Source organism: Callospermophilus lateralis, chromosome 1, assembly GCF_048772815.1.
Source record: "Callospermophilus lateralis isolate mCalLat2 chromosome 1, mCalLat2.hap1, whole genome shotgun sequence".
NCBI lineage: Eukaryota > Metazoa > Chordata > Mammalia > Rodentia > Sciuridae > Callospermophilus > Callospermophilus lateralis.
Genome location: NC_135305.1, coordinates 46,623,536 through 46,651,448, shown reverse-complemented (window position 1 = coordinate 46,651,448; position 27,913 = coordinate 46,623,536). Strand labels below are relative to the sequence as shown.

Sequence of the window (27,913 nt, the reverse complement as noted above, 5' to 3'; positions counted from 1 at the left end):
CACCCATGATGGAGTCTATCAGGTATTATGGTTTTAGAAAAGAAATTCTTCTGTTATTTTTGCTGATTCTCAAATTCTTAGTCTCTCAGCTGAGATTGCTAATAAGATGATATATAAAATTAACCATGCAAATGTCAAGGTTCAAAGATATGTTCAAGGCAAAACTTAAGCTCAGTTCTGGTGTTTGTTTGTTTGTTTTAATAATTTTACTGTGCAATTTAGATAGCTTATTCTACAAAGATAGCTTATTCTACAAAGCCCTTCATATTTTTACATCTAATTAACTCTAAATTTTAATATAAATAAGTTGAAAATTTCCAATACGTTTGCTAGACTTCAGTAGGGGGAAAAAAGATCTATGTTCTAAACTTTATCTTTGTACCAATCTGAATATATATATTTTATTTCTCTATCTTACTTAAAATGTATACTTAGATTTATGAGCTCTTTCCATTTCCAGGCAGTGTTCCAAGATCTTCTCAATATTAACTCAATTTTTCCTGTAAATCCCTCTCTAGGATCAATCTTATTTCTGTCCCCATATGACTGATAAGAAGCTTGCCCAAGGTTTCTAACAAAGGAGTTGTGACTCAAATTCAGAAAGCACAAATAGTATTTTGATCCAAGTATCTGAGGGAGATTGTGTTACTTCTTATACCTTTAAGCCTTTGAAACCCAGCTCTCTTAACTTCACCAGGAATTTAGTTTTAAAATATCATTTCAGGTCGAGAATCCCACGTGCCACATTTCTTCGCTAATCCTTACATCTAGAAGACTTTCCTCAAGCATGGAGACTGCGCAGACAATTGAGTGTGTCCCCGCCACATTGCTGGAGAAGGGTGCCTGGCAAGTGGGAGGGCAAACGGGGAGAGAGCCTCTCTACTCTGAAGGGAGAAGAGTTTTAAACTCTCTTTTTTAAGAGAAGGAAAAACCAAGTGGGGGGGTGGGGGGGAGGAGTTGGAAATTAGCAGGATTTTCAAAAGAAGTTAAATATGTCAGGCAGTAAAATGTCCGATTTGTCTTCAGAGAACAGGTCAAGCCAGCCTGTAGTTCTGTGGTTGTGGTGGCTGAAGCCATATGTGAGGAATCTCCACTCCCTGTTCTTGTCCCTACAACACATGCCGATGGAAGGAAATGTCACAGTCAAATGCATCTGGAAACTTTCTCAGCATTACCTAATGGAAACACTGGGCCAAGCTTTCTTTGAACACAAAGCAATTTGTTATAGTCTGCTGAAAGAAAGAATACCGGTATCTTTGACTAATGACAATATAAATAGGTTATTAACTTTCCCTGTGTGTTCAGGAGCACCATTACTTACATCTCATAACCAACTTTCTGAGTCATGAGGGGAAAACAATGATTAGGTAGCTCCTTATACTTGTTGATTTCTAAGGCAAATACCAGATGTGGTGGCATTTTGCTTTAAGAAATACAACAATTGCTGATTTACTGGGCTAACAGAGAGCATTGAAAGAACAATATAATTCCAAAATGTCATATTTTATGTAGAACTAATGTCTTTTTATTATTAGAACCATGAAGGAAACAATGTATGCAAATGCTTACTTAGTACATTTCCTGAAGCAAAGTAAGTGTTCAATACATTGAAATATCATCATGTATATTTATGCAAGAAATGACATATATCCTACAGAGAACCCAACTTTGTTGTTTAAGTTGTCTTTTGAAAAAACAATCCTGTTCTGAAGTTGGTTTAGTTGTGGGAAGAGAACATAAAGATGCCTAAGCCAGCACCCAGCATCTCACCATGCTGCTCACCCTTCTGGTGTGTACGTTTGCGAGAATTCATCTGGACTTTAGAAATGAAAAAAAACTATGGAGATGAGAGATAAAAGAGCTAGGGGCCCTTTGAAGGAGGTAAAACCCATTTAAAAAGTGGGTATTAGGATTTGAAGTAATCAGAGAATCCCCTTGTCTACTTCAAAGTTTCAAATGTCACAGTTGAAATCTAGCTGCTTTGACAGAACATAAAAAAACAAGCAAATAAGAACCAAAACAGGAACTCTAATGGTTCCTTTCTATTTCTCTGTCCAGTTCAGTAATCAGAAGACTAATTCTTAGAATTCCAAAGCATAAACTTTATCGCAAAAATGAGGGAATACAACAGAAGTTTACACTCAGAAAAACGTCTCCAGATGCTGTCAGAAGCTGGGAAGACCCCATATCTCCACTTTGTGTTGGCTCTGCTGCATCAATGATAGTAAAAGTTTGCCTCTTCTAGTGAAGGAAGCAGATGTGGGTTGGAGAAACATGCAGAACAGATGTGCTGAGCAAAAGTTTTTATTTAAATAGTAACTTATCTGACCATAAGTTACATTAACTCATGAGGTGAGTGTTTAACATCACTCTTTCACCAACACAGAAAGATCATTTATATAAACACTGAACTAGATCATGAATTTAAGAACATACCCCTTCCATCTTTGCTTGCTTTTTAAGAAAACAAAGTGCCAAAGATTCTCCTGCCTTGAATGTATGTAAATGCTTCCTGGCCACTGGGAAGGCCTATTGGTTTAGAACGCCTTGTGTGCACACTGATCATAGAATAACATCTCACTACCCTTGGTGCTATGTGGTCTTTTGAAGAAAGCTGGTCAAAGATCACTCAGTCCATGAAGGCAGAACCTGCAGTAATTGCAGAGGCTAAGACAAGGGCACTTAGCAAAACTTGAAAGAATGCATACACACCTGTAATACCAGCAGCTCAGGAGGCCAAGGCAGGAGGATTGCAAGTTCAAAGCCAGGCTCAGTCACTTAGCAAGGCCCTAAATAACTTAGCAATACCCCGAGGAAAGTAAAGTGCTTATGCTAACCTGGTACATAACAGAAGTTCTAGCAATGCTGGGTTCTACTATTGCCTCTGCTGCTGCTTGTGGTCTTGAATGCCCTTAGACTCACAGTATGTTTCAAAGAACAAAGTGCATTGAAGCTATTTAATAACTTGTTACTGGTTGACAGCATTTCACTATGGCACAGATTCTATTAGTGAAAAATTAAATCACATTCTTCTGATAAATTGAAGTAGGTAAGGTAACTAAAAACTACTAAAATGAATATGCAATGGATATTATAACTTTGGAAGACTAATGAATATGCAATGGATATTATATTAAATAATTATTGATAAATTTACTTCTTTTCATTTATCATGAATATTTTCTCAGGTAATAGGTAACTATCACTTGGAGCTATTTTATAATAGCTCTCTGTGGTCTTAAAACAGAACAAAAATAAATGAAAGAATTATAAAGTGTTTCCATATAGCATAATTGGAGACATTCACACATCATTTAATAACTCCATGTATAAATGGCTTTTTAAAAAATAAAGCAGCAAAACACCAGCTTTAAATGTATAACTCAATATTGGAAAAATCTTTTTTTAAAAAAATACTAGTTTTCTCTTCCCTTAATATTTTCCCTTTGTGAACTATAATCCTTTTTAAGATGAAATTTGGTTCTAGCAAAAGATCCATGAAGCATAGTCTTCTAGGCTTTTGCTATATGACTTTCCGGTAGATTTTATTTATGGCTCTATTTTGGCACAAGACTTTGGGGGCACAATGTATATGAGACCATTGATCATGTGCACAAGTCAACTTCTGTAGATGTCATATTGTTATCCATGTTAAATGTTTTTGATTTGAAAAGAGGTATTAAAAGAAATAGTTTTCCATATGTATTTTAATTTCCTTAGAACACAAATATTTTTCTAATTCCTAAACATGATGCTTTTCCAGCTACAATAATAGTTTATTTATTACTTTCTAAATCTTTCTTCCTAACAGCAAACATTAGACTATTTATGCATAAATCAAAATGAAAAAACAGTCTAGGTGTATTATATGATGCTTTTATATTTTATTAAGAACATGTTTTCTATAATTGAATGCATATTTGTGATTGCAATAATTGAGTTAGACAGAAAAGATGGCAGATTAGTGAATACAATAAAGAGCTGTCTGAATAATACCACCAACTAGAAATTATTAAAAACAAAAGGATGGAAAAAATAAGAATGGTTCTTTAAAATACAACATTAAAGGATTGCTTTTAAATTAATTCTACTTCTAGAATATGCATAAGAGAGTGTGAAAGCAGCATCTCTTACTGGTCTAAATCAATGATTCTCATTTGGAGTTGGCCTTACCTCTCAGGGAACATTGGCAGTATCTGAAAGCAAGTCACAATTTGGGTAAAAGGTGTGCTATTGGAATCTAATGGATAGAGATCTGTTAGGATGCTATTAAATATCTTAAATGTGTAGGATAACTTCTGAAACAAAGAATTATTCTGATCCAAAATGTCAACAGTCCTGAAGTTGAGATATCCTGCTCCCAATATAGCTATTTGTATCAGTCACATAAACTTCAACCTTGAGAAATTATTAAGATATGAGAAATATATCTATCCCAAGAAAATTTAATTTCATTTATTCAGTATCCTTTCTGTTAAAAAAAAAAAAAAAGTTCCCATAAGTTTTCCTCTCATTCTTTAAAATAAATTCCACCGAATCTAGTTTAAATTTTCAAAAGTCGATCCAGGGACGAATCCAAGAAAAACAGCACGATTTAATGAGGAAACATGAAACCAATTTCACAGCTAAGTGCCAGTATTCAGAACGTTTTTTAAAAAACAGAAACCACGATAAACCCACTGAGGACAATGAGGGCAGGGAACAGTCGCCACACTAAAAAGAAAACTGCTCATAATGAGGTGTCTCAGCTACCTGCCTGGGACTTGTACTCTTTTACAGAGACCACAGTTTACGTTTAAGAGTATATGATATCTTGTAACAGCTTTCATTTGGCATTTTTCACCTGGGTTAAAAAAAAAATCATTCCCAATTCAACTCCTGTGCAAATGTAAAACTCACTTACCTGCACAAAACCACACGCTGTGAAGTCCTCAAAGAAGGGCAGGCTTGGGCGGTCTTCTCTATAGATGGTGAGTTTGTATGTGACCAGAATCTCACCCTCTGCTGGAGACTCATCCACCACAAGCATGGAGATTTTGTTCATTCCTAAGCCAAGAGGGTAGTTGGCAAAGCTGCAGATAAAGGGGAGAGAAAGACAGAATAGATATGAATAGGTAGTTATGAATAGGGGACATTTATTCAAGCCAAACCGATTCAGACATCAATATTTATTAAATACCTACTATGTGCATTAAAACCAGGCAAAGCCTATACAATCTCATAAGAAACCTCAAATATGAAAAAAAATAAACAAGATTTGTTTTATCGTACTCTTCTGTTCCACCTTGCAGAGCAAGTCATGCCTTCCATTAACTAAAGGGAAGGAAACTGATGCTATTAATTATCTCATTTATACATTAATACAATATCTCATCTAGTACTCACAGTAACTGTATATAGAAACTGTGATGATCCCTATTTAGAATATAAGACCATCATATACAACTGGTAAGCAAATTGTCCAAAATTATATGATAGAACCAGGGGTATGACTTAGATGGGTGTTACTGAAACCCTCTTTCTTTTCTTTTCTTTTTTTTTTTTTTTTTTTTTTTGGTACCAGGGATTGAACCCAGAGGGACTCAAAAACTGAGCCGCATCCCCAGTCCTTTTTATTTTTTATTTTGCGACAGGGTTTTGCTAAATTGCTCAGTGTCTCACCAAATTGCTGAGGCTGGCCTTGAACTTGCAATCCTCCCACCTCAGCCTCGGGAGTCTCTGGGATTATAGGCATTCACCACCATGCTTGGCCCTCTGTTCCTTCTATTAGACTCTCTTGATTACCAGGAATGCTAAGAACTTTTTTTTCCCAACAGCCTGGAACTATGAGTATTTTCCTTGCTACACAGCATGTAATAAGAGTCTATTTTCTGTTCAAAATTATAGACAAAACAGTTGGTGACTTTCAAAAGCATGGATAGAAAAAATATCCCCGTGAGACCAGGTTTGTGGGTACTATGTCCACAAATTGTCACTAACATGTTTAAGCAATGAACCTCAGTTATCTAAAAACTTGAAGTGTTGGCTTGTGGTAGAACGACGTTGCTGTTCAGTAGGATTCTCTCCAACAACCTGAAAGCATCAAGACAACAAATAGAATTTTCCTTAATTATTCCTCGTTGGTTTCCTATAACAAGATTCTTCCTTGTTATAACATTGTCACGAATATTATTTACAAAGAATGTTAATGGATGAGTAGCACTTCTATGTTCTCTGTGAGCACACAATGCCTGAAAAGGGGAAAGATTTCACACCCTGGAAATCTCTCCAAATGACTGATGGCTTCGCTTAACCACTTTTAAAGGGTACATTGAATGTCCGTTTTTCAGAGAGCTGTCCCAACCCAGCCCAGTGAGTAGCCCCATACCTCGGCCCTGCCCGCTCATACAGGTGCACCGTGCACTGACACTTAGATGTCACTGCCCCGATTGTCACCGTTATCACATCAAATGGGACTTCAGAATAATAATCTTTGATCCTTGGATTAAAGTCCGGATTTAGTTCCAAGTGTGGATGTGTGAAGATCTCCTTGATCTGACATAGTGTGTCTTTATCTGTTAAAACAAGAACAACAACAAAATAAATCTGCCAAATGGATAGAATATTTTAAATCATGTATTTTTAATGTTTTTTTCCCCTTCTAATTCCTTTGAACAATTTCAGTGATCACAACTGACTGTCCATTTGGCTCCCTGTTCATAGTTGATTTGTGGCTTCAGCTACATTTCCTAGTTTTCAAATTTCACAGAATTTACATATAGCAGCTGTTGCCTTTAGTTGGTGTTGTACAGGTGGCATTTTTTGCTCAACTCTTTAAAGTTTAAAGGCACAGAAGTTGGGGGAAATGACTCTCTTGTGGGCTGATAACATTTTTATGATGTCTATGGCCTATCAACAACTATGTAAATGGGGACAATGGCTTTGTGGGATGGTGACAGAAGGAAACCATCAGACAAAAAGGTATAGTTCTTAATGGAAAACGTCATCAAACTGCTATGAGGTTGACAGAGTAGCTTATAGGGAGTAGGATGGAGTGAAGAATGTGCACTCCAGTATTAAACAAAACCCTCATGAAAACATCTACACGAATGTCCTGCATCCCCTTTCTTCCCAGGCCACCTCAACATGGGAAAGGACCATGAAATGTCAAAAAGAGATACTATATTCTGCTCTCTCCTGCCTTAGAATCTAGAATAAGACTTCATACTGATGATTCCAAGACTTTAATCTTTGTCTGCATCAGCTGATTTTCACAGTAGCATCCAGAGTTTAAAAAAAAAAAAAGCTATAGAAGAACACGCACCAGCCATGGTTAAATTATATTCAGTTTTCATGTTTAAAATGGACAAATCACCCAATGGGTTAGTAAAATGTTTTTCAAAGAAATGTCAACAAGTACTGTGTTCCATCAATTATTTTCAATAGTCAACAACATTCCAGAAAGACAAATAGAGAAAATTCTACAGAAATTAGTAAGATGAGAGTTTGCCCTCGTGGCCTTTCTATAAAATGCTGATTGATGTTTAACAACAGCAACACAAAAGTCAACAATTCAAGGCAGGAAACTATAAAATTGGACTTAGAGAATGGAGATGATTCTGTTTATGGTTGTCCCTTCCTCTGCTTTTATACAATTATCACAATGATGTTTTTAAAGTCAAATCTGATGGTCTGTCTGCCATTTGCAGTGGCTTTTCATCATTTTCATAGTCAAATTCAAGCTCTTAAGAAGGCAAACAAAGCATTTCACAAACCCTTGTCCTGCTCTCCATTTGCCTCTCCCATTGTGTCCTGGATTTTGTATTCAAGATCAAAGTTTTTAATGTTTCCTTGACGAATGTGGTGATGCATGAGGGTGAAACCCACCAACCACATGGGTGCTTTATTCTAGATCTAGCGACCTGGTCTCAGAATAGATGCCATCATGCATGAGAACAAAATGAACAAACCTATGTATTTCTAAATCATCCTCTACAGGCCCATCCACCCACATTCTCAGCCTGTGGTAGGAAAAAAAAACTAGTCAAGTATAAATTAAGAATAATGATAATAATAATATAGTAGATATATAATTCCATTTTATAGAAAAGTCTAAATTAAAAAAAAATAACTAGCCAATCCTATTGAATAGCTCAGTGAATTGGGTCAACTACTTAAATAACAATCCTAAGGTTTTATCTGGCTGATACATGAAAGAAGACTAAATCTATAATTTTAATAATCATACCAGCTCCTGAAATTTTCTTATAATAAAAGAGGAAAAGTACAACACTGAGAGCAGAGATCATATTATCAGAGTTCATACTGAAATAGATCATAGCTTTTAACTTAAATTCAGCTATTTATTAATAACATTCATTTTCTATCAATATTTTTATCTCCAGTGTATTCTATGTTAAAGGCACTGAGATAAGCACAGTAAAAACAGGATACTATTAATCAAGAAATTTAATTCAAATGGATGCTGTTAACTCATCATAGTACTAGGCAAACTGGACTGAGAATATGTACTGTGCTGTGGAGAGGTCCACTGCCTAGCCACAAAGGGAATATAAATAATTACACTATGCTTTCATGCTCAGAACCAGCTAAATGAATAAGAAAGGAGCAGATCTTTTTTCTCATAATGAAGCATACTTAAATTTAGGGTATATTTTTGTAACGGTTCCCTGAGAGACAGTTTCCTTTCAGTTTATACTTCTTACATTTCTTTTTATATTCCACTTAACAGTCATGGTTTTCAGTGGGGCTTGCACATGTAATAAAATGAACCTCAGCCCTACTTGAGATGACAGAAATATGTAATTATTTTCTTCTCAAGATTTTAGCAAGTCCTTATTTTTGGTCTCTTTAGAAACTTTTCACCTCTGTCTCAAGCACTGTATCCCAGACCCCTGTTTGAAAGTTGTTTTAGCTCTGACATCCAAACTGAATCATCAGAGTCTCGGCCTACAAACACCTGGTGTTTCCTTGGACCTTTCCCCACCCAATCCCAACTTGTCTCAGGCCAATTTACCTAAGAACTTTGGAGAACTCAATGTGAGGTATGATGGTAGCAGAGCACTTAACCTATTTGGCAAGTGTACATGGGAAAGCTGTTGGAAGTTTTGATTGCTTTTAATGGATTTCTTTGAACCATAGAAATTTATTGCTCTCTTGAGGGAAAACCATAACTCATACCAAACATAAGAACAGCCTAGACTCTTAAAGATAAGCCCACCTGTTCTGAGGCATCATCAAGATTTTAAAACGTATCCTATATCATAAAAGCTTATTTGAAGATACAAGTAGGACTAGTTTTTATCAACATAAAAACATGAACAGAGTCGAAGAATTTTTCTAATAGGTTCATTCCCCTTTTCTTTACCATGTTACCTGTGAACTGAAAACGATGAGCTTATTGGTGCAAACCTTCTATTGCACAAACGAGAATGTAGATGCCCAAACAGGTGAATGGAGAATCTAGATACCCAAACAGGTGAAGTGGCCTTCCTAGTGCTGCACCCAGTCTCTGCCTGGCTCAGAGTAGATTCTCAACAAATGTTCATGCTAATTCTGCTCCTAGTTTTTTCACTAGTCTCTTCCCCACCACAGTCCAGACAATAGTGTACCAGGAAGAAAATAAAACGTATTTTCTGGGGTGGGAGTTTAGGCAGTGAGTACAGGGAGGGAATATCATAAGTAATATCAATTCTCATTTCCTGTTAGCAATTCCTGCTTTCAAATGCTTTTTTTTCTTTAGTTGGACGCATGTTGATTCTATTAAAACCTATTATTACACTGCTTCTTCATCTACCACGATTTTAGTGGTAGTGTTAAAGCATTATCATTGAAGCATTATAAGATAACAAATTAGGTTTTTTAAAATTAGACTTCTATTTATAATAAATTAAAGCTATATCTATACATTCTATTTTTTTCAACTTCAATGTTTTATTGGAATTGATATATTTTATTTGTAAAAGCATTTTTTTTTGTAAAAAGTTTTCTAAGCATGTTTTAGCACCACATATAGACAGATATAGACACAGATATATTTTAAAAATTACACATTTTCAAAAACTTACTATGTAGAACTCTTATTTTTGCATGATGTATTATACAGTATTTAAAAAATTTCAGGAGATTAGAACAAAGCATCTGAAGGCCCAATTTCATGATCTAACTAAGGCATTTTCTAATCTTGACTTTAAAAAAGCCATGCTCTTTAGAAAGATATATTTTCAAGATCATTATAATAATACTGGCCATAGTGAAAGGAACTATTTTTAAATTTAAAGTTTATATAAACTTAAAATTTATATTTCCTTTTATTGTGGCTTTGTTAAAAACAATTCATGAATTTTAATAAAATTAATTGAAAATTGGCTTAAAAATTCTTAACTATTTAAAGAAAATTCTACTCAAGTACAATGCATCATAGCAAACTCTTCCACTTGAAAGATCTCCAAAATAAAGATTTAGAACCCCTTGGGTCCCTCCAAATGAGTTTAGAAGTTATTATCCTGAAATAAACATAACAGTTTATGCTATAATCCTTTCACTCTGGTCATGAAAAAGGGATGGATATTGACTCAATCAAAAAGACAATAACTTCTCAAATTTTAATCAGGTGAATGGAGAATCTAGATGCCCAAACAGGTGAAATTTCAAACTAGCAGCCTAAAGATACATGAATATGAAAAACTGACTTCTTTTTTCCAAAGCAACTGTGCCTAACCATTGATTATGCTGCCAAAACACTTTGATATTAACTCACCATTACTGCAGTGTATATCTTTATTTTTGTTCATACTTTGTAGAGCTTCAGCTAAAAAAGAAATGTAAATTTTAAATTAAAACTATTAATTAAAATTTAAAACACATATTTAGTTAACTCAAAAAATAATTTAATAAAATACATTTTATTAGCTTCTATAATACCAGTGAGCATTTCTAAGTAAAACCAATAATTACAATAAAACAAAAGCTGTTTGATTTAAAAATGAAAGCTTTTTTATTCACTTTCAAATAAGATAATATTAAAGGTGAAAATGAATGGTCTTAATGTCATCCTTTCCCTGAAGGTTATCTATTGAAGATCTTTCTAGTTTTATGATTCAATGACTATAATTTCTTAAATCATTAGAATTCAGAAATTCTATTCAGTTGGTTACACTGCATTTGTTCAAAGTTTCTGAATTTAGCCAAACATCTATCTAAAAAAAAACTCCTTTATAAATATTTATGGAATAAATGAATGAATAAAAACATACAGAGTGCTTAAGTTATCCATTTAAAGAGAAAAATGGTAGGAGAGAGAAAAGGAGTCATAATACCCCTTCATGATTAATTCTGCACTAAGCCAACTGATTCATTTTGTTGAATCAGTGGTTCTCAAACTCTAGTGTGCTTTGGACTTATCTGAGAGGCTTTTTAAAATGCAAATTACTAAGCTTCATCAAGAGATCATGAATCAGAAGCTTTGAATCTCTAAGTTCCTATCAATGTTGATGCTGCTGGTCCAGAGGCTGGGGCACCAATGAGAACCACGTATTTAATTAAATCCTAGTTTATAATAGAAAAACCTAGATTTAAAAAAAAATTGTAGACACATGGGTGGGTGCTTTCCTTTTTTCTTGTTAAAATTAGAAATATTTTCTTATGAAAAAAATCTCGGGTATTATTTAGAAGGAAAAAATGCGAAAACAGATAAGCATAAGACATAAAATCAAAATCACCATTAATTTTCCTTAGGGTTTCTATTGCTAGTAGTCAACTGCTACATTTATTCATATATCCTAAACATATTTCATGTCATAAATATTTTTCCATGATATTGAAGTGGCTCTATAGAATTCCGCTGGATGACTCTAGCTTCATTTATACATCGTATCTACTGTCATTGCAATAGTGCTTCTAAATGCTTTTTATTCCTGATTTATTTAATTAAATTTTATATGTTCTTAATTATTTCCTTAAAATGAATATCCAGCAGTGGAATTCCTGGTCTGTAAGAATCGTCTTTAAAGTTTTTCTTATGTGTTGCTAAATGACCCTTTAATATATGTCGTTCTAATTTATGCATCCACTAGCATCATAATACTTTTTTCTGTGTACTTATCCCAATTCTCTAATCTATAGGAAGAAAACTCTAATTTTGAGGAAAAACAACATCTCCTTGTCTAATATTCAATTTTGATGGTTAATGCAGTTAAACACACACACACACACACACACACACACACACACACACAAATCTTGGTTAGGCAATTCTTATTTTATGTTGAAATAAATGGGATTGTATGGTTTTACCTTTTTTGATTTCATGTGTATCAAATGACACTGGAGGTTTTTCAATATTCTCATCTTCTATGAAAGAATTCCTGCAAATACAATGTCAAACAACCCTGGATCAATGACGCAAACACAATTCATGGAAATTACATCAAGTACACTATCTTTTCTTCCATGTGGGCACAGTTATTTTGAGGAAGACAAAGAAACACTTTCTGGATTTTATTCCTCCAGACTGGCAAGTGAGCCGCCAGGGAGGTGGGTGGAAATCTCATCATCTCTAATCAGTAGAAGCACATTTGAAGCAAACCAGGGCAAAAAGTCACTCTTCAGTCCAACACTGAGCAATCTCAGATAGCTTGGGTCCAACAGAAGTGATTCAAAAATGCACATTGTTATTGGAATCTCTGGCTAAAGTTACACAGTTTTTGAAGCAAAAAAGGCTTGGAAACTCTGAGACATAACCTGGGAAAAACATACCCAGAATATGAGAAAACTAATTGTAGCATGTAGTAAGGACTTATGTCACTAAGTCTTCTGTCCCTTGAACTCTGATAATTGGTCCAGAACAGAAAAAGGTCAGATAATAATGTGCTGAATTCACTTCTTTTTCTCTGTTGTGTAACTAACTACTTGGCCAGAATGTCCTTTAAATTCTTATATTTGGTATGAAAATAATCTAAATTTCAGACAGGATAACTGCTGGTCCTGATGATACAGAAGATGGTTTGGAGGCCCCTGATGTGACTTTCCTGTTCTAATGGGTCTTTCTTCTCACCCCAGCAAAATGGAGATAACAATACTTGCCTTACTTCACAAGGATGCTATGAGAATTAAATAAAATGCTCTATGTTATATATGTTTTATACATATTTATTTTCTCAGATCTTGTGCTGGGCACTGCAGCAGAGGAGAGATGAATAGTGTATATTAAATTCCTTTAAGATATAACCATCAGAATGAGAATTAAGAAGAGTCAAGGAATTCAATATTTCACTAATGTCAGAAGGTGTGATAATTGTATTACAATCTTAATTCCAGCAATATATCTTGCAAAAGATGCAACATAAAATGCACATAAACTAAATTTTGGAAATGTTACTATATTAATGGAATGAGATACTTTGTACAGAAAGGCATCTTGTAGTGATTTCTTGGGTAATTTTATGAATAAATTATTTGTTTTGAATCCACATGAATTTTCTTGGAAAGCATTTCCTTAGAGCAAAATACAAATATAACTGTATTTCTAGCAAAGTGAAAATTAGCAGATGGTGCACAAATATGAATTTTAAGATTTCCATTCTATACAGAATTATACTAATTAAATTGGGACTTCCGGATTCTGAGCCTTGGGGCACAGTACAATAGCTATTATTTACTACTGCTATGTTCTGACTTTATTTTTCCTCACCTAGTTACTACAAGCAAATGGTATTGATTTAGAAAATAGAATGGTCATTAGATTCCATAGGTAGTCTATGATTTATTGACTTTTTCTATAGAAAATCTTGGAGGTGACCATTTTCAAGGCATAAGCAATGATGACCATTCTGTCTGCATAATGCACTGGAAAAATGTACTGGACCATGGATGAGATGGCCGGGGTCATAGTCCCAATTCTATTTACAGTAGCTATCCAATGTGAGCAAATAATCCATCATCTTAGGACCTCAGTTTCCTCATTTGGAAAATGTATACAATATATATGCATCCTTCTTGCATGTATGATCATTAAATATACACATGCTCACTGATAAATTGAAGATTATTAAAACTGAATTTTTTAAAAAACTTACTAGGAGCAATATATTAATTGTTTTTTGGTAAGAATCTAAAATTTACTTGTTTTAATATTAATCTAGGTAATTCTTTCAAATGTCTTTTTGTTTTCCTGTAAAAAAAGAAAAGAGTTATCCCCACTATAGAAGCTAAAGTGACCATCCTATGGTATAAAAGCATGAAAATAAAAGCATACTTAAATTTACTGCATACCTGTGTCACAACATCAGGCACACAGAAGCTATTTTATGTGATCTTACTGAACTAATACATGGCAGATAATATAATCTATATTTTACAGATGAGGAAACAGAGTCTCAGAAGGTTCTGAACCTTGCCTGCTAATCCAGGTATGTGCAATTGAAAAAAGTCCTGTTCCCTTCAAATTATACTCAACACTGACCATTATCAGTATGTTTCCTTACTGGAAGGGAATCCAATCATCTGAATGTAAGAGTAGTGAAATACTTAACCTTACAGCATATGTGCAGCTTGAGAAAACTTGCTAGAGAGCAAACTTTCAAAAGCTTGTGTATCTCAGGGGAACTTACTCAATGTTAAAAACAATCTGTTAATAGGCTCCTTGGGAAATCCAGCCTGTTCTTCACTTATGTATAATAGGGCATGAGACAGTCTTGCATTATTCGAGCAAGTGCAAAGTGAAAGCAAAGTGGCTTTGAGCTATATTATTTAAAACTTAATTTTCAAGCACACAAACAAAACCTTCTGTCAGGCCTACTACTTCCATGTATTAAGGGAATAAGGCCAAGTTCATAAAGTTTGACAAGTAGGATGGGTTCTGATCCTGGGAGATGTTATAAGAAGTCTTCAAATATATGATTATTTGTATTTTTTAATTACAAAAAGGGTTTCTTCTAGAATCATTTTCAATACCTCTGGAGGCAGAAGGAAATAAAGTGTAAGTCAATAGAACTGCTGTCATCCCCAGGGTGACTACAAGAGATGCAAATGAGTATGCCATGTGGATTACTCTTTCATCTTCCTAGGAGGTTTAGGTTTAATTCTGTTTGCCTGGCAGTAGAAAAGTCAGATTTTCTCGATTCTATCCATATAAAAGAAAAGTAGACAAAATCTTAGGCACCGCCCCTTTGCCAACTTCTGAAGGCACCAATGCATCACCTGTACCATTAACTAACGTATCGCCTACACATCTCCTTCATTACTGCCTCCCATCAGGACGGGAAGGTACCTTACCAAAACAAAGCAAATAAAAAGACAGACTAAGTGTACCTAAATTTAGATTTGTCCAGAATACAATCATGCTTCTAAGACCCTCTAAATAAATACTATTACTGTATCAGGATGCAGTCAGATGGTTCGTGAAACAAATCTCACCTAATTCTTTCCTCTCTTGCTGCAAACAAATCTCACCCAATTCTTTCCTCTCTCTTGTTGCCAGTAATGCAAAGATAACTTATCGTGGAATGAAACTATATTGAAACTTTTAATTTGAGCATTATTTTATGGAGGAGTCAAGTCTTGTTGGTTTAAAAATGGTTAGATATATTTTTGTTACAGTGTTTAAAGACCACCAGAATCATTATGGTTTCAATGTTTTAAAGACATTTATTTTCCAGAGCATGAATTTTTTTGGACACATTTCTTTTTGTTGCTTTCTTTAATGTTAGCAAAGCCTTCTGAAATCAATCTTTAGACTGGAGATTTTTTTGGATTGCATAGTTCAAATTTGTGGCTACCTTACCATTCCAGTGGATGTAGCTGGGCTTTTTTATTCAGGAGCCAAAATTGTTCAAATACATTTAAAAGAGACCAGTACTGGGTCAGGACTGAGCCAGTTTTTCCCAAAGGATTTGTTGTATCGTAAAATTCATGCATCAAAGATCGAATCCCAGGAGTGGTAGATGGGAAGAGCTGAGAAGAAATATTAAAACACAAAGTATCAGCATAAGTTATGGAAAATAACTTAAAATGTAATATTACTAGGAAAGGTTTTATATCCAGTTAGATATTTTTAAAAATAAATTTGTTGATTGATCAGTACTGTAATTTAATTTTTCTGGGCAGTTGTTAAGGTAGATGCCTCTTTTTATAAGGAACTAATTTTGTCGAATAATCACATTTCCAAATGGGATGAGTTCTTCTTTGTCTTCCATCGAGGAGATATGGATTTCTCCTTCTTGTTAAAGTTAACTAACATATCTTTCTGCAGCTAAATAACAGAGGGAATCAGGCATCGGGAAAATAAGGACAAATCCTCTTTGTTATAAGTGAATTACATCAGGGCAAGAAGTATTCCTCTCACTAAAAAATTAAATGAAAATAACCTCTGGTTATCTGGTTTCTGCAAAATAACTCTTTAGTTCTTTTTTTTTTTTTTTTTTTTTTTTTTGCATTATGCCAAGAGATATTCTATAGTCACAGCATCTTAACTATAGTATTGAACTAAATTACCTTGTATGTAGCACTATATTTAAATTAATCAAAATGAGAAATATATAAACTAAATTATCTTTGAGGAAATAAGTTTATTTTGAAACCTCCAAAATATGGGCTAAATTATAAAAGCAAATGTCAAACATTCACTAATTAACTCAATAAATTGGTACAGCTCATACAGCAGATATGTATACATAAATTAAAAAAAAAGAAAAAGGCTCAAGCCATATGTCAGATTAATGATGAATTATTAATGGACTTTTAAAATATTGTTTTAAAAGGATGTTTTACATGAACAAATCTTAGATGGAAAAATGCAAATCATTATTGTCTATTGTATAAATGGCAGAAGTAAAAACAAAGCTTTCACTGAGCATACTAATTTATATATAATAAATCATCCTTAGATACTGATTAATAAATTAACAAAGTCCAAGAAAATACATACAAATACTCCTTTTATAGGCTGAAACCAGTAAAACTTGGTGTAATTATTTACATTTTCTTTCTCTGACATTTGTTATATAGTTAAAACAAATTAATATTTAGGTAGTTTTCTAAAATATTTTTATTTTGTTCAATTATATTGATTTTATACAAATTAAAAAGATATAAAAAGCAGAAATAAACTTAGGTTGTATGTAAATGTCCCAAGCCTAAAAGCAAAACTTCTTTAGAAAAATGACATTTTCCCCTTAAAAACTGTCAAATCCTGGAAGCTATACTAATCCCATACATTTTTCTTATCTTTGATAAGTCATGGGTTTTGTACAGACTCTTTAAGTAAAACATAAATCTTGCTCATCTACTATTTAGATTTCTGAAAGAAAGAAGGAATCTTTAGTTTGAAGTCAAAAGCAGGTAATTTAAGGCCAATCTTTTATAATCTAAATAATCAAGAGGGGTCAAACATCACTTTTGTTTTACCAGTTGGAACTGCCCCAGACTTCCAAGTTCCTTTATGAAAGTCATAATTGAGTCAATTTCTTCTAAAGCCAGACATTGATTTAGGTCCTTTTGATAGTTTTCATTTTCACCCTATAATAATAGGAGGGAAAAATCATAAGCAATAGCTAAAGTTTAAATCATTTTTACCCCAATTGCCTCCTACTTCATAAGCCAAATTTTAAACTTTATAAACAGATAAGAAAATTAATGTTACATAGTGCATAGTAACTTTAATTCGTCACAACAATGATGAGTTGGAATATAAGTAAACCTCATATTTGACAAAGACAACCTGGATGAAAAAGCTTCATGATGCTTTGGTAGTAAGGTTGGGGAGGTAAACAAGAGAGAGAATGGGTGTGACAAATTGGTTTGAGAAAGCAGCAGGAGTCTCCTGTAGCCTTCAGAGCATTTAATGAATATTTACTAATGAATTTATATATGGGACATTGACTTTTGAGGTTTCACATACTTTAGGTTTTCCCACATTCACTTTTTCAAGAGCAGGAGAAATAGAACATTGATCTTTATGAGACCTCTCACATCCTTCCTCCAAATACTCTAAAATATAAGTTATAAAATTAAAAAATATATATATAGGGAACAATATTTAGGAATCTGTATAATATTTTATGTATCAAGCAAACTTCTGCTAACCATAAAACTTCACCAATGCTACTCTGAAGTATCATCAGCATCTGGCTATACACTTTAACAAATGTGAATGCTTTAAAATATTAAAGTTATAACTTAAATCTCTGATGTCCATCTGAAGCACTTTCTGCTATCTAGATTGCTTTCAAAAAGTTCCAACACTCTTTTAAAAGTATTCTGTAATATACAATATGCTTTAGTCATAATATACACAAACATTCCCTCTGAATTATGAACTGCTTTATTTCATTTTCAATCCACAATTTTATCACAATCATTTATGCACACACTTAGTTGATTTAAAAATGTTGCTCCTCAGGTCAGAAAAAAAATGAGAGGTGCAACATAGTTGTCAATTAATTTCAAACAAATTCTCAGATTGTTTAATTACATAATAAAGAAAATGCCATCTTCTAAAGAAAACCTGAAAAAACATTCATCAGCACACAAATTGGCACTCACCTTAAATACACCAGATCTATAAAGTCTCTGAAATATCTCTGAAAATAAGGAAAGTGAAGAGTCACTGGAGAAGAGAAAATTGAAAGTGTCTTTTAACAAGAATTCTTCTGTATTTTGGTCCTCAAAATCCATGTTATCATCATCTTGAAAATTCAAATGCTCGTGCACCTTTGAAAGAGTCAAAGCACAGTGAATAGTTTCCATGAATTAATTCAGTGGAATTACTTCTAAAATGATTTATTTCCTGTTGTTTGTAGATCAGACCTGACATCTAGTGGTCTTTTTGGAGGTCAACAGTTTTATAAATATGACTAATGTTTTCTTAAAGATTCAATTCTTTAAGGTAAGAAATTTAACTGTGATTAAGTCATGTGACTTAAAATAAGTTAACATTAGCTTATCTTAAAGCCATCTATAATTGAAGAATCTTTGTTCACCAAAGATAATACAGAACACTTTTCTGAAGTGTACATTTTTAAAAGCCTAATATCAACTATTAGATATGTACACAAAGTAAAGCAAAATTGGTCATTATAAGATGTCATTTCATAAACTTCAAAAGGAAAAAAAAACAACCTTTTTTTGCATTTTACCTCTGAGCTACAGGCCCAGGCTTTTTTTTTTTTCCTTAGGGCCTCACTAAGTTGCTGAGACTGGCCTCAAATGCCTCAGCCTCCCAAGGCATTGAGATTATAGACATGTGCCATTGCACCTGGCCAAAGTTTCAAAATTTTATAGGTAAATCTTAAAGTTATTTAACCAAATGTCTGTAATTGCTTTTCCTGAATTATAGTTTGAAAACAAATAATGCTATATGAATTTGAATTTTGGTTATTCATACTATTTTATTTATCTTCCCTTCTTCCCACACCAGAACTCAAGAAAGAGCTTTTTGTAGACTAGTTGAACCAAATTGGTTTTTACCTTCTTGCCCCTGAGGGCTATTTTAGAAGGAAAAAAAATATGTTTGGGGAGATGATTTGAGAGAGTTTGCCAAATTCAAGAAGAAGGAAAAAAGTATACAAAAGCACTCTAATTTCTAAGTATTTATACTAGGGAAAAAAATCTCAAAAATCCCCATGGATTTTTAAATTAAAACAGACCAATTTAAAACTAAATGTTCCAACACAAAGAATAAGAGTTACCCTTTTAATAGCACCATGTGAATGCACCATGCAGTCTACTATTTTCCATTATACATCTTGCTTCTCTCATTTTAACAAATACTTAGGTTTATTTCACATTTTTTTCATAAACAGTGGCTGAACCATGGAAAAATTCATGTTTGTTCTACATGAACAGGAACACACAGTGGGGATTGGAACTCATAGAATCCTGACATACTAATTGATTTCAAAACCGCAATGCATATGAGCCTATAATGGCTTTAATTCAGGTTGCTGTTTATCAGTTTGTGATTGTAAATGAAAATCTCTCTCTCTCTCTCTCTCTCTCTCTCTCTCTCTCTCTCTCTCACACACACACACACACACACACACACACACACACACACACATATCCTTCACCAGGAGTTGGAAGCTCACATCACTGAGGAGGCCTTTGGCAACTCACCTGAAGCACTACAGGGTGCCTGAGACTGTCATAACCAATATCAAAAGTTAAAAGTTGAAAGCATAATCTACATCTGAAATGAAAACATAAGACAGCATGAAAATATATTCTCTTTGTTACACTGACTCTACTATTTGGTATCATATAGTTGATGACTACATAGTTAAATGTCAACATCTGTAACCAAAAATTACATATAATTGATTCTTGGATTTGGAATCTGTTTTGTTTCTTAAAGAAAGTACAAGTATATCTAACATATTCATAACACTTTAAACTATGAAGTTATTCCATGAAAATTTTAATATGTAGGAAAAAAAACTCTCCTATACCTACATGTGAGATGCCTATTCATGTAAAAAGTATAATAATGAGTGCAATAAATTAAGGAACCTCTCTTTTATATATACTCAATTTAACATGCCTTTAGAACAAAAGCAATCAATTATACTCAACATACTGAAATACAAGGCTAGGAGTTACTAAACACATTAATAAAGATGCTTGTTTCCTTCTCTACATTTGGAAACACTTAGATAGTCAAGAATAAAATTTATTAGGTATGGGTAACACTGCAACCAACAAATACTAAGTCTATATACTAGAAATAGCTGAATTTGAAAGAAAGCTACTATTTAAAAATTAATTTTAAGATTTTATGTTTTATTTCCTGTCACCAATATTTGGTTACTAACAAGTGCACAACATCCTCTGAAGTTTTAGGATCCATATATATGTAGAAGATCATACCAACAATTTTGGGAAGACAGTATTTTCTTCTCTTTTTTAAATTAAAATTCATTTTTACCTATGGAAGGTCTTTGGTCCCAGAGTAGACGTTTCACTGAAGACTTCAGTGGCCAGAAGAAGTTTGCTGATTGTTTCCTTCATATTATCAAATGCCTGAAGTGGTGAACTTGTCTTCAGGAATGTCTCAAAAAAAGTTTGCAGCTGTGAACAAAATAAAAGATTCCCTAAGGTACTTAACCTGGCCTTGAATTTGTGATCCTCCTGCCTCAGCCTCTCTAGTGTCTGGGATCACAGGCATGGCCACCACACCATTTCAAGTCAATATCTTTTAAAGGTATAAAACAAATCTCATATCGCTTCATAGACTTTCTCTAAGAGCAGTCTTGATTTGTCTATCTTTTCCAGGGATATTTCTCTTTTTCACACTCAGAGGAAAAAAAAAAAAGAAAATAAAAAAATAAAAAACTTCCTTAAATGGAAAATTCTAATATAAGGCTTAAGTGTTTTATCATTTAAATTACAAGGTTTAAATACCTTGTAATTTAAATCACTTTAGAAGTGCTTACTCCATTTTTTTTTCTTTTATTTCATGGCATCTAATCTTGGAAAATGTAGAGGAGCTTTTCTAAAAAGACTGTGAGCAGAACTCCCAAGTTTAATTGTACTAACAAAGGGACTGGACTTGCTACTCCTCAGAATTTGTATGTCCTCTCTTTAAACTTGGGGTAATATCCACAAATCAGAGTTGTGAAGCCAAATTAGAAGAAAATTTATTTGAAAGCCAATGTGAGGTATGAAATCAAATCTCAATTATTATCAATTTTCTGCATGTATCTGAATAAAAATAGCAGCATCAAAATTATTTCTTTACTGCATTTTTTTCTCTGGATGCACCAAGCCAAGTAGAGAGGAATCCAAGAGAATCCCAGTGTTCTGCTGACATACATTTTCATTTAAAATTTCATGTGGATAGAGCAATATTACCAAAGGGCAGATGGAGCTTAAGTTTATGTCTTTTTAGAAATACCATAATTAAAACCATAAATAGTTATTTTTAATCTGTTTAATTATTAAAGCAACCAGACAAGGATGCTTAGAATTAAAGTTCAAATCAAAAAATAATTTTTTTTTTTTTTTTGTACTGTGGCTTGAACCCACAGTGCTCTGCTACTGAGCTGCATCCCCAGCCCTTTTTTTATTTTCTTTTGAGGCAGAGCCTCCTAAGGTACCCAACCTGGCTTTGAATTTGTGATTCTCCTGCCTCCCTAGTAGCTGGAATCACAGGCATGTGCCACCACACCCATTTCAAGTCAATGTTTTCTAAAGGTCTAAAACAAATCTCATGTTGCTTCCTAGACTTTCTCTAAACATACACTTCTAAAGATGAAGAACCAAAAATATTTTTTAAAAAAATATGCAGCAGGTATTCTATTCGTGTTTTTGGAAGAACAGATGAAATGTATCAAAACTGTGTGAGACTTCGAAGTGAAAAACTATTTTGGCTGTGATAATGAAGGGCAAGTATTGATGCAAATCACCTGAGGAAAATGGCAATTGTTATCTTTAAAATGTGCAAGCAAAATTCCCCCAAGAGAAACAAATTCTGGCTTCATAAACTTTTACCAGCTGGAAAACAGAAACCTAATGAGACTACACATTAAAACCCTAAGAAAATATCATCAGCATTTGGCAATTGGGATGTTTTTCCATTTTAGTAAGGAAAATGAATGTAGTAATTGTATAATTAAAAGAAAACAAATTAATGCTAACACTAAAACTGCTAACACCCTTGAGTCAAAATAGAGTAACATTATGTTTTTCTAAATAAAAGGAGCATAGTTGTCTCTCCTGGAGTAGGCACACATTTTCCCTTGAATGTGCCTCTGCTTTTTGAAATAACCCTTTGTGTGTTTCTGAAAAAAAATAAAAATAAAAAAATAACTCATCATACTTGATATATTTTATTAGGAATAGCATTGCATTTTTCCATTTTCATGTGAACTGAATATTAAGAGATTAAGGTTAATAATATATGGAAGTTGGAAATGCCTATGTATCATAAGATATCTAAAACTAAGGATCAGATTATATCCTTCATGAGGAAGAAATATTAGCAAATTAACATTTTAGGTTGTGTTTAATCTTCTAATGCAGAAATAATTATTTCTTAATATTTAACCAGAACCACATTGAATATGGAGTGCTGTTCATTTCATTCAGCTTTCAGGTGAATTCTACCAAGTGGAAAGAGCTGTGTCCTTGAGAGAAAAGCTGCATAGTGGTAACACTACAGACCGGTGGCAAAAGGTTCCACATTCAGCTTTGGTTCTGTATCAAAGTTGTAAGACCTTGTGGGATAAATAATTTCTATTTTATACAGATTGCCAGGATTAAATTAGAGCAGACACAAGAGGCAACATTCGGGACATGTTAGCTACTTTTGTTTTTCATTGATTAAAACAAGACAAGTCCTGGAGACCTAAAACTGCTGTAAAAAAAAATGCAACAAAATCTTAAGCAAAACAAGCACAAAATCAAGACATGTCCATGACCACCATGTAAGAGATTAAAGGAGATTGCAGTTAAAGTGGTCCTTGAACCCAGATTCTCATATAGCAATGTACATGAGTGACACCAACCAAGGAAGAACAGTTTAAAAATAAAGACTTTTGATCGAAATGGTCTAAGGAAAGAGAATAGAGAGGTTTGATGGTTGAATGGATTCCTCCGGGGTTTCCCTCCCAATAGAAGCGAAAGAGCAGAACTGAATGACCCAAATAACTGTTTTTTTTCCCCCCGTTACCCTCAGAACTCAGCCAATGCTCATGAAAGCTGGGGAACATGAACATAACTGCCTTTATAACTACAAGTGTGGAGAGAGAAAATGACACTCAGAAAGCAAGACTCAAAATGGGACAACTTCTCTTATTTCTACATTAGTTCTGCTTGCAATTTTTGTCTCTGAATGCATTCCCTTTTATCTCTTTGTAAGCATTTCAATTTATGTAAGCCCTTCAATTCAAAGAAAATTCTACATGAGTATGACCTCTTTTATTTAGCTTAGTATAGAGGCAAGCAACCTTCATATGCAAAAAATAAGAGTAGATTTATGCAAGTGCTTTATATATATATTATATTATATATATATAATCACCAAATTTCAATAAATCTCCCAAAGAGGGAATATTTCTATTATTCTTTATTACTAACTAATTCACTCAAAGTGGAAGACTTACTTACATGTCTGGTTATATTACAATTTATTACTCTAATTGTATTTCCTTGATCTAATTACTTGAGTTCTGTTCATCTCGGTGTGCTCAGATGCACAATGATAGAACTGTGTTTGATGCATCTCGGTATGCATCAGATAATGTCAAATCAGAAATTATTCAATATTAATTCCATTCAAAATCCATCAGAACCTGAAAATTACATCTCATCCAAGAGCTTTTTTAGCTAAGCACAAATTCCTAATGGAGCACCTCAACTTCTCTGCTAATTTAAAACTATCAATCTGTAAGTTCAAATATTAAGGTGACTTCTCCCTCTCTATATCATCACTTCTAATCAAAGTTTTTAAGTTAAATAAATTTGATAATATAAGTTCCTAAGGAAATCAGTGCCTTGGCAGTGATAATAAAATAGATAAAAACTTTTTTACAAAACATGAAACTGTTTTACGGACTATAAATTCTCCCATTTCTGTGTAACAAGGAAGGACAAATTTAATGCAAAATAAATTATATAGAAAATGACCTTGTAAGATTATGATTGTAAAACGAGACAGATAAAACATTATTGTTTGTTTCAACTTGTGTAAAATTCAAGCAATAATCAGTGAGGTATTTAAATCTGTACACATCAATCCATTCAAGTTACTTATTGAGATACAAGTACTGAACCACAATTAAAATGCAAGGTCAAGAGAAATTGAGGGTGAACTTAACAGGATTTATAGAAAAACTTTGATTATGTATTTGATATCTTCAAATATTTCCAAAGTACACTATGTATTTACCTCATTCTCTTAGCTCACATCTCAGACCTCTTCCCTTAGTACATTCTGGGTTCTAACTTATCATCTTGCTCTTCTCCCATAAGATATTGAGCAATTTATTCTCATTGTCCATATGTCATTCATTCTGTATTAAATTTGACGAGCTTCTTGACTGCTCTCATTATTAGACTGCATTTTTAGATCAGACTATCTTGTTTCATCTTTGAGTGTCTGGTGCCTAATGCTGGGTAGGTAAATTCAGCAAATAATAAACAATCCTACACATGACATTATTAAAATCACATAGACTTTGGTAAGAGAAATTGGTTATTGTTATTTTTTGATAATTTTTTAGTATGGTATATTTATTTCTTGCTTCCATTTCATGAGAAATAAAGACATGCATTTTTCTGGTCACTTATAATAAAATAGTTGAAAAATAGAAGCTTATAGCTGTTTGAGAGGAAATTCGAGATAAAATTCATGAGTTAAAGCAAGGGATGAAAGATTAACTATATAGGTTTTTTTAAAAGTAATATTCTTGACTAACTGAGAAACCATAGCAGAATACTAATATTTCATTATTTTGAACTTTGGATAGTGCTTTATAGCATTATATCTTACTAAAGTTTACTAAGATTTCTCTCAATGTTATTGTGTGAGAAAGAAATTCTCATCTTCTTAAAGAAGAATACAGGCACTTAAAATCATCTTTTAACAAATGTCTTATGAAAAAGGTATCCAATGTTACTAATCATTAGAGAACTGAAAATTAAAACCACAGTAAGAGATTACTTCATACCCATTAGGATTATAATTATTTTAAAAAAACAGAAAATAATTGTGTTGGCAAGGATATGAAGGAATTGCAATCCACATGCCTTCTGGGTGGGAATGTAAAATGATAGGTACATAATAATGGTTGCTCAAAAAATTAAAAAATATTCATCTTTTTAAAAAAAAAGATTTAATGTTTGATCAAGCAACTTCACTTCTGGGTATATACCCAAAATAATTAAAAGCAGGATTGCGCAAAGTGATATCTGCACACCTATAAACAATAGCCAGAAGATGGAAGCAAGCAAGTATACACTGATGGATGAAGGATAACAAAATGTAGTCCATCCATACAAGGAATATTATTCAGCCTTAAGAAAGAAAAATAATTCTGAAATGTGCTAAAACTTGGATGAATATTTATGCCATCATGATAAGCTAAACAATCCAGTCACAACTATATGATTCCATTGACATGAGGCTTCTAGAGTAGTCAAATGCATAGACATAGAGTAGAGCATGTTGTCAAAGGGTGAGGGGGAATTGCTGTTTAGTGGGTAGGTAGTACATTATTTCAGTTGTGCAAAACAGTGTGAATATACGTACCCCAAATGAAATGTACACTTTACAGTGGTCAAGATGATAAATGTTTTGTTACTATGTATATCAACATGATTTAAAATTTCTCATGTTATTTTGAAGTTCTCACAGCCACACTTCCTGCAACAAACATATTTTAACAACTGGCTAATTTAGTACCACCAAAGTCAAGCTTGAACTTTTTATTCATTTGTTTAAGAAGTAAAATAGCACACAAAAAGCTTGATTGCAAAGAACGATCTAGAAGTGATGGAACACAGAGCCAAGTGGTGGCCGTTTCAGGTTATGGTTAAGAGGGACTATTATGTAAGGGTTCAGACATAATTTTACTCATTTGTAGAGGTAAGGGCACTGAAGTATATAAAAATCCAAGATACTGTGACCAAAACCAAATTAAAAGAGAATATGGATGCATTCAAATCTACTGGGTCTGCCATGAGACCAGTGCGAGCTTCATAAAAGAAGGTTTGATGCATAAGAAATTGCTAGTGAGTTTAAAGAGACAGACTCTCATTTACCTTTAAACCCCAGCTCTGAGATGGCTTCTCCTAGCTCCTGCTCCAGTCACCTAATGCAGTGGTGGTGGCGAGGTTTACAGAAGAGATTAGTGAGAAAGAGAGCCCACGCCAGGGAGTGAGCTTTTATTGGGGAACAAAAAATTCAAGGGAAAATCCCATCCAATGAATGTTAAGGGGGGGCAGCATCCCAAGGTCAGGGCCAGCGATTGGGTCTTCAGGTCAGTGGCCAGGCACGCCTCTGCAGGGACAAGCCTTCATACCTGGGTCAGAGTGGGGAAGGCTCTTGACACCACTGTGTCTAAGTGCCTCTCACCCAGCCAGGGAGGTAATTCAAATCACGTGCGAGAATGGCCTCCCACAACTGGGATTTTATTGTTGTTGTTGTTGTTTTGTGGCACCAGAGATTGAATTCAGGGTACTTTATCACTGAACACATCTCTAGCCCAAAACAGCGTGGTAGTATGGTACTGGCATAAAAAAAGAGAAATACAGATAAATGGAGTAGACAAAGATGTCAAAAACATGTTTTGAAGAAGAGACAACCCCACTAATAAACGGTGCTGGGAAAAAGGGATATCCAATTATAGAAGAATGAAAATAGAACCCTATCTGGAATCTTGCACAAAAGTCAACTCCAAATGGATCAAAGACTTAAGATCAGAGACTTGTGTCTGCCAGACAAATACCTAGGGAAAACACTGCAACAGCTAGGTGCAAGAAACAACTTCCTGAATAGAACACCTGTGGTTCAGCCAATAAAACCGGAACAGATGAACCCGAATGGCATCGAATTAGAAAGCTTCTGCACAGCAAAGGACACAATTAGCAGAGTGAAAAGATAGCCTGTGGAGAGGGAGAAAAGCTTAGCTACTCTTACAACAGAGGATTCATATTTAAAATAATGAAGAGCTCAAAAATTTAACATCAAATAATAATAATAATAACCTTTTTATTTTTTATTGTGAGACAGAGTCTCACTAAGTTGTCCAGGCTGACCTTGAACTTGTGATCCTTCCACCTCATCCTCCCAAGTAGCCGGGATAACAGGCAGGCACCACCCAGCCTGACTTAAATCTACCCAATTTTTATGCAACTGGATTGAAGTCTATTGTTCTTGATAGATATTATTATTTTGGCTTTTTCAGACTCAACAGAA

At 33.8% G+C, this 27,913-nt stretch overlaps 1 protein-coding gene across 1 annotated transcript in view; it reads right to left on the bottom strand.

The window, feature by feature from the left end:
* Positions 1-27,913, bottom strand: part of Cped1 (cadherin like and PC-esterase domain containing 1) — a 248,540-nt gene that overhangs the window by 108,109 nt on the left and 112,518 nt on the right. Inside the window, exons 8-16 of the mRNA XM_077110288.1 lie at positions 20,921-21,063; positions 20,113-20,185; positions 18,541-18,708; positions 17,404-17,514; positions 15,782-15,951; positions 12,295-12,365; positions 10,760-10,810; positions 6,368-6,554; positions 4,904-5,072 (exon numbers count right to left, since the gene is read on the bottom strand). Coding sequence (XP_076966403.1) covers positions 4,904-5,072; positions 6,368-6,554; positions 10,760-10,810; positions 12,295-12,365; positions 15,782-15,951; positions 17,404-17,514; positions 18,541-18,708; positions 20,113-20,185; positions 20,921-21,063 — 1,143 coding nt within the window. The remainder of the gene's footprint in view (positions 1-4,903; positions 5,073-6,367; positions 6,555-10,759; positions 10,811-12,294; positions 12,366-15,781; positions 15,952-17,403; positions 17,515-18,540; positions 18,709-20,112; positions 20,186-20,920; positions 21,064-27,913) is intronic.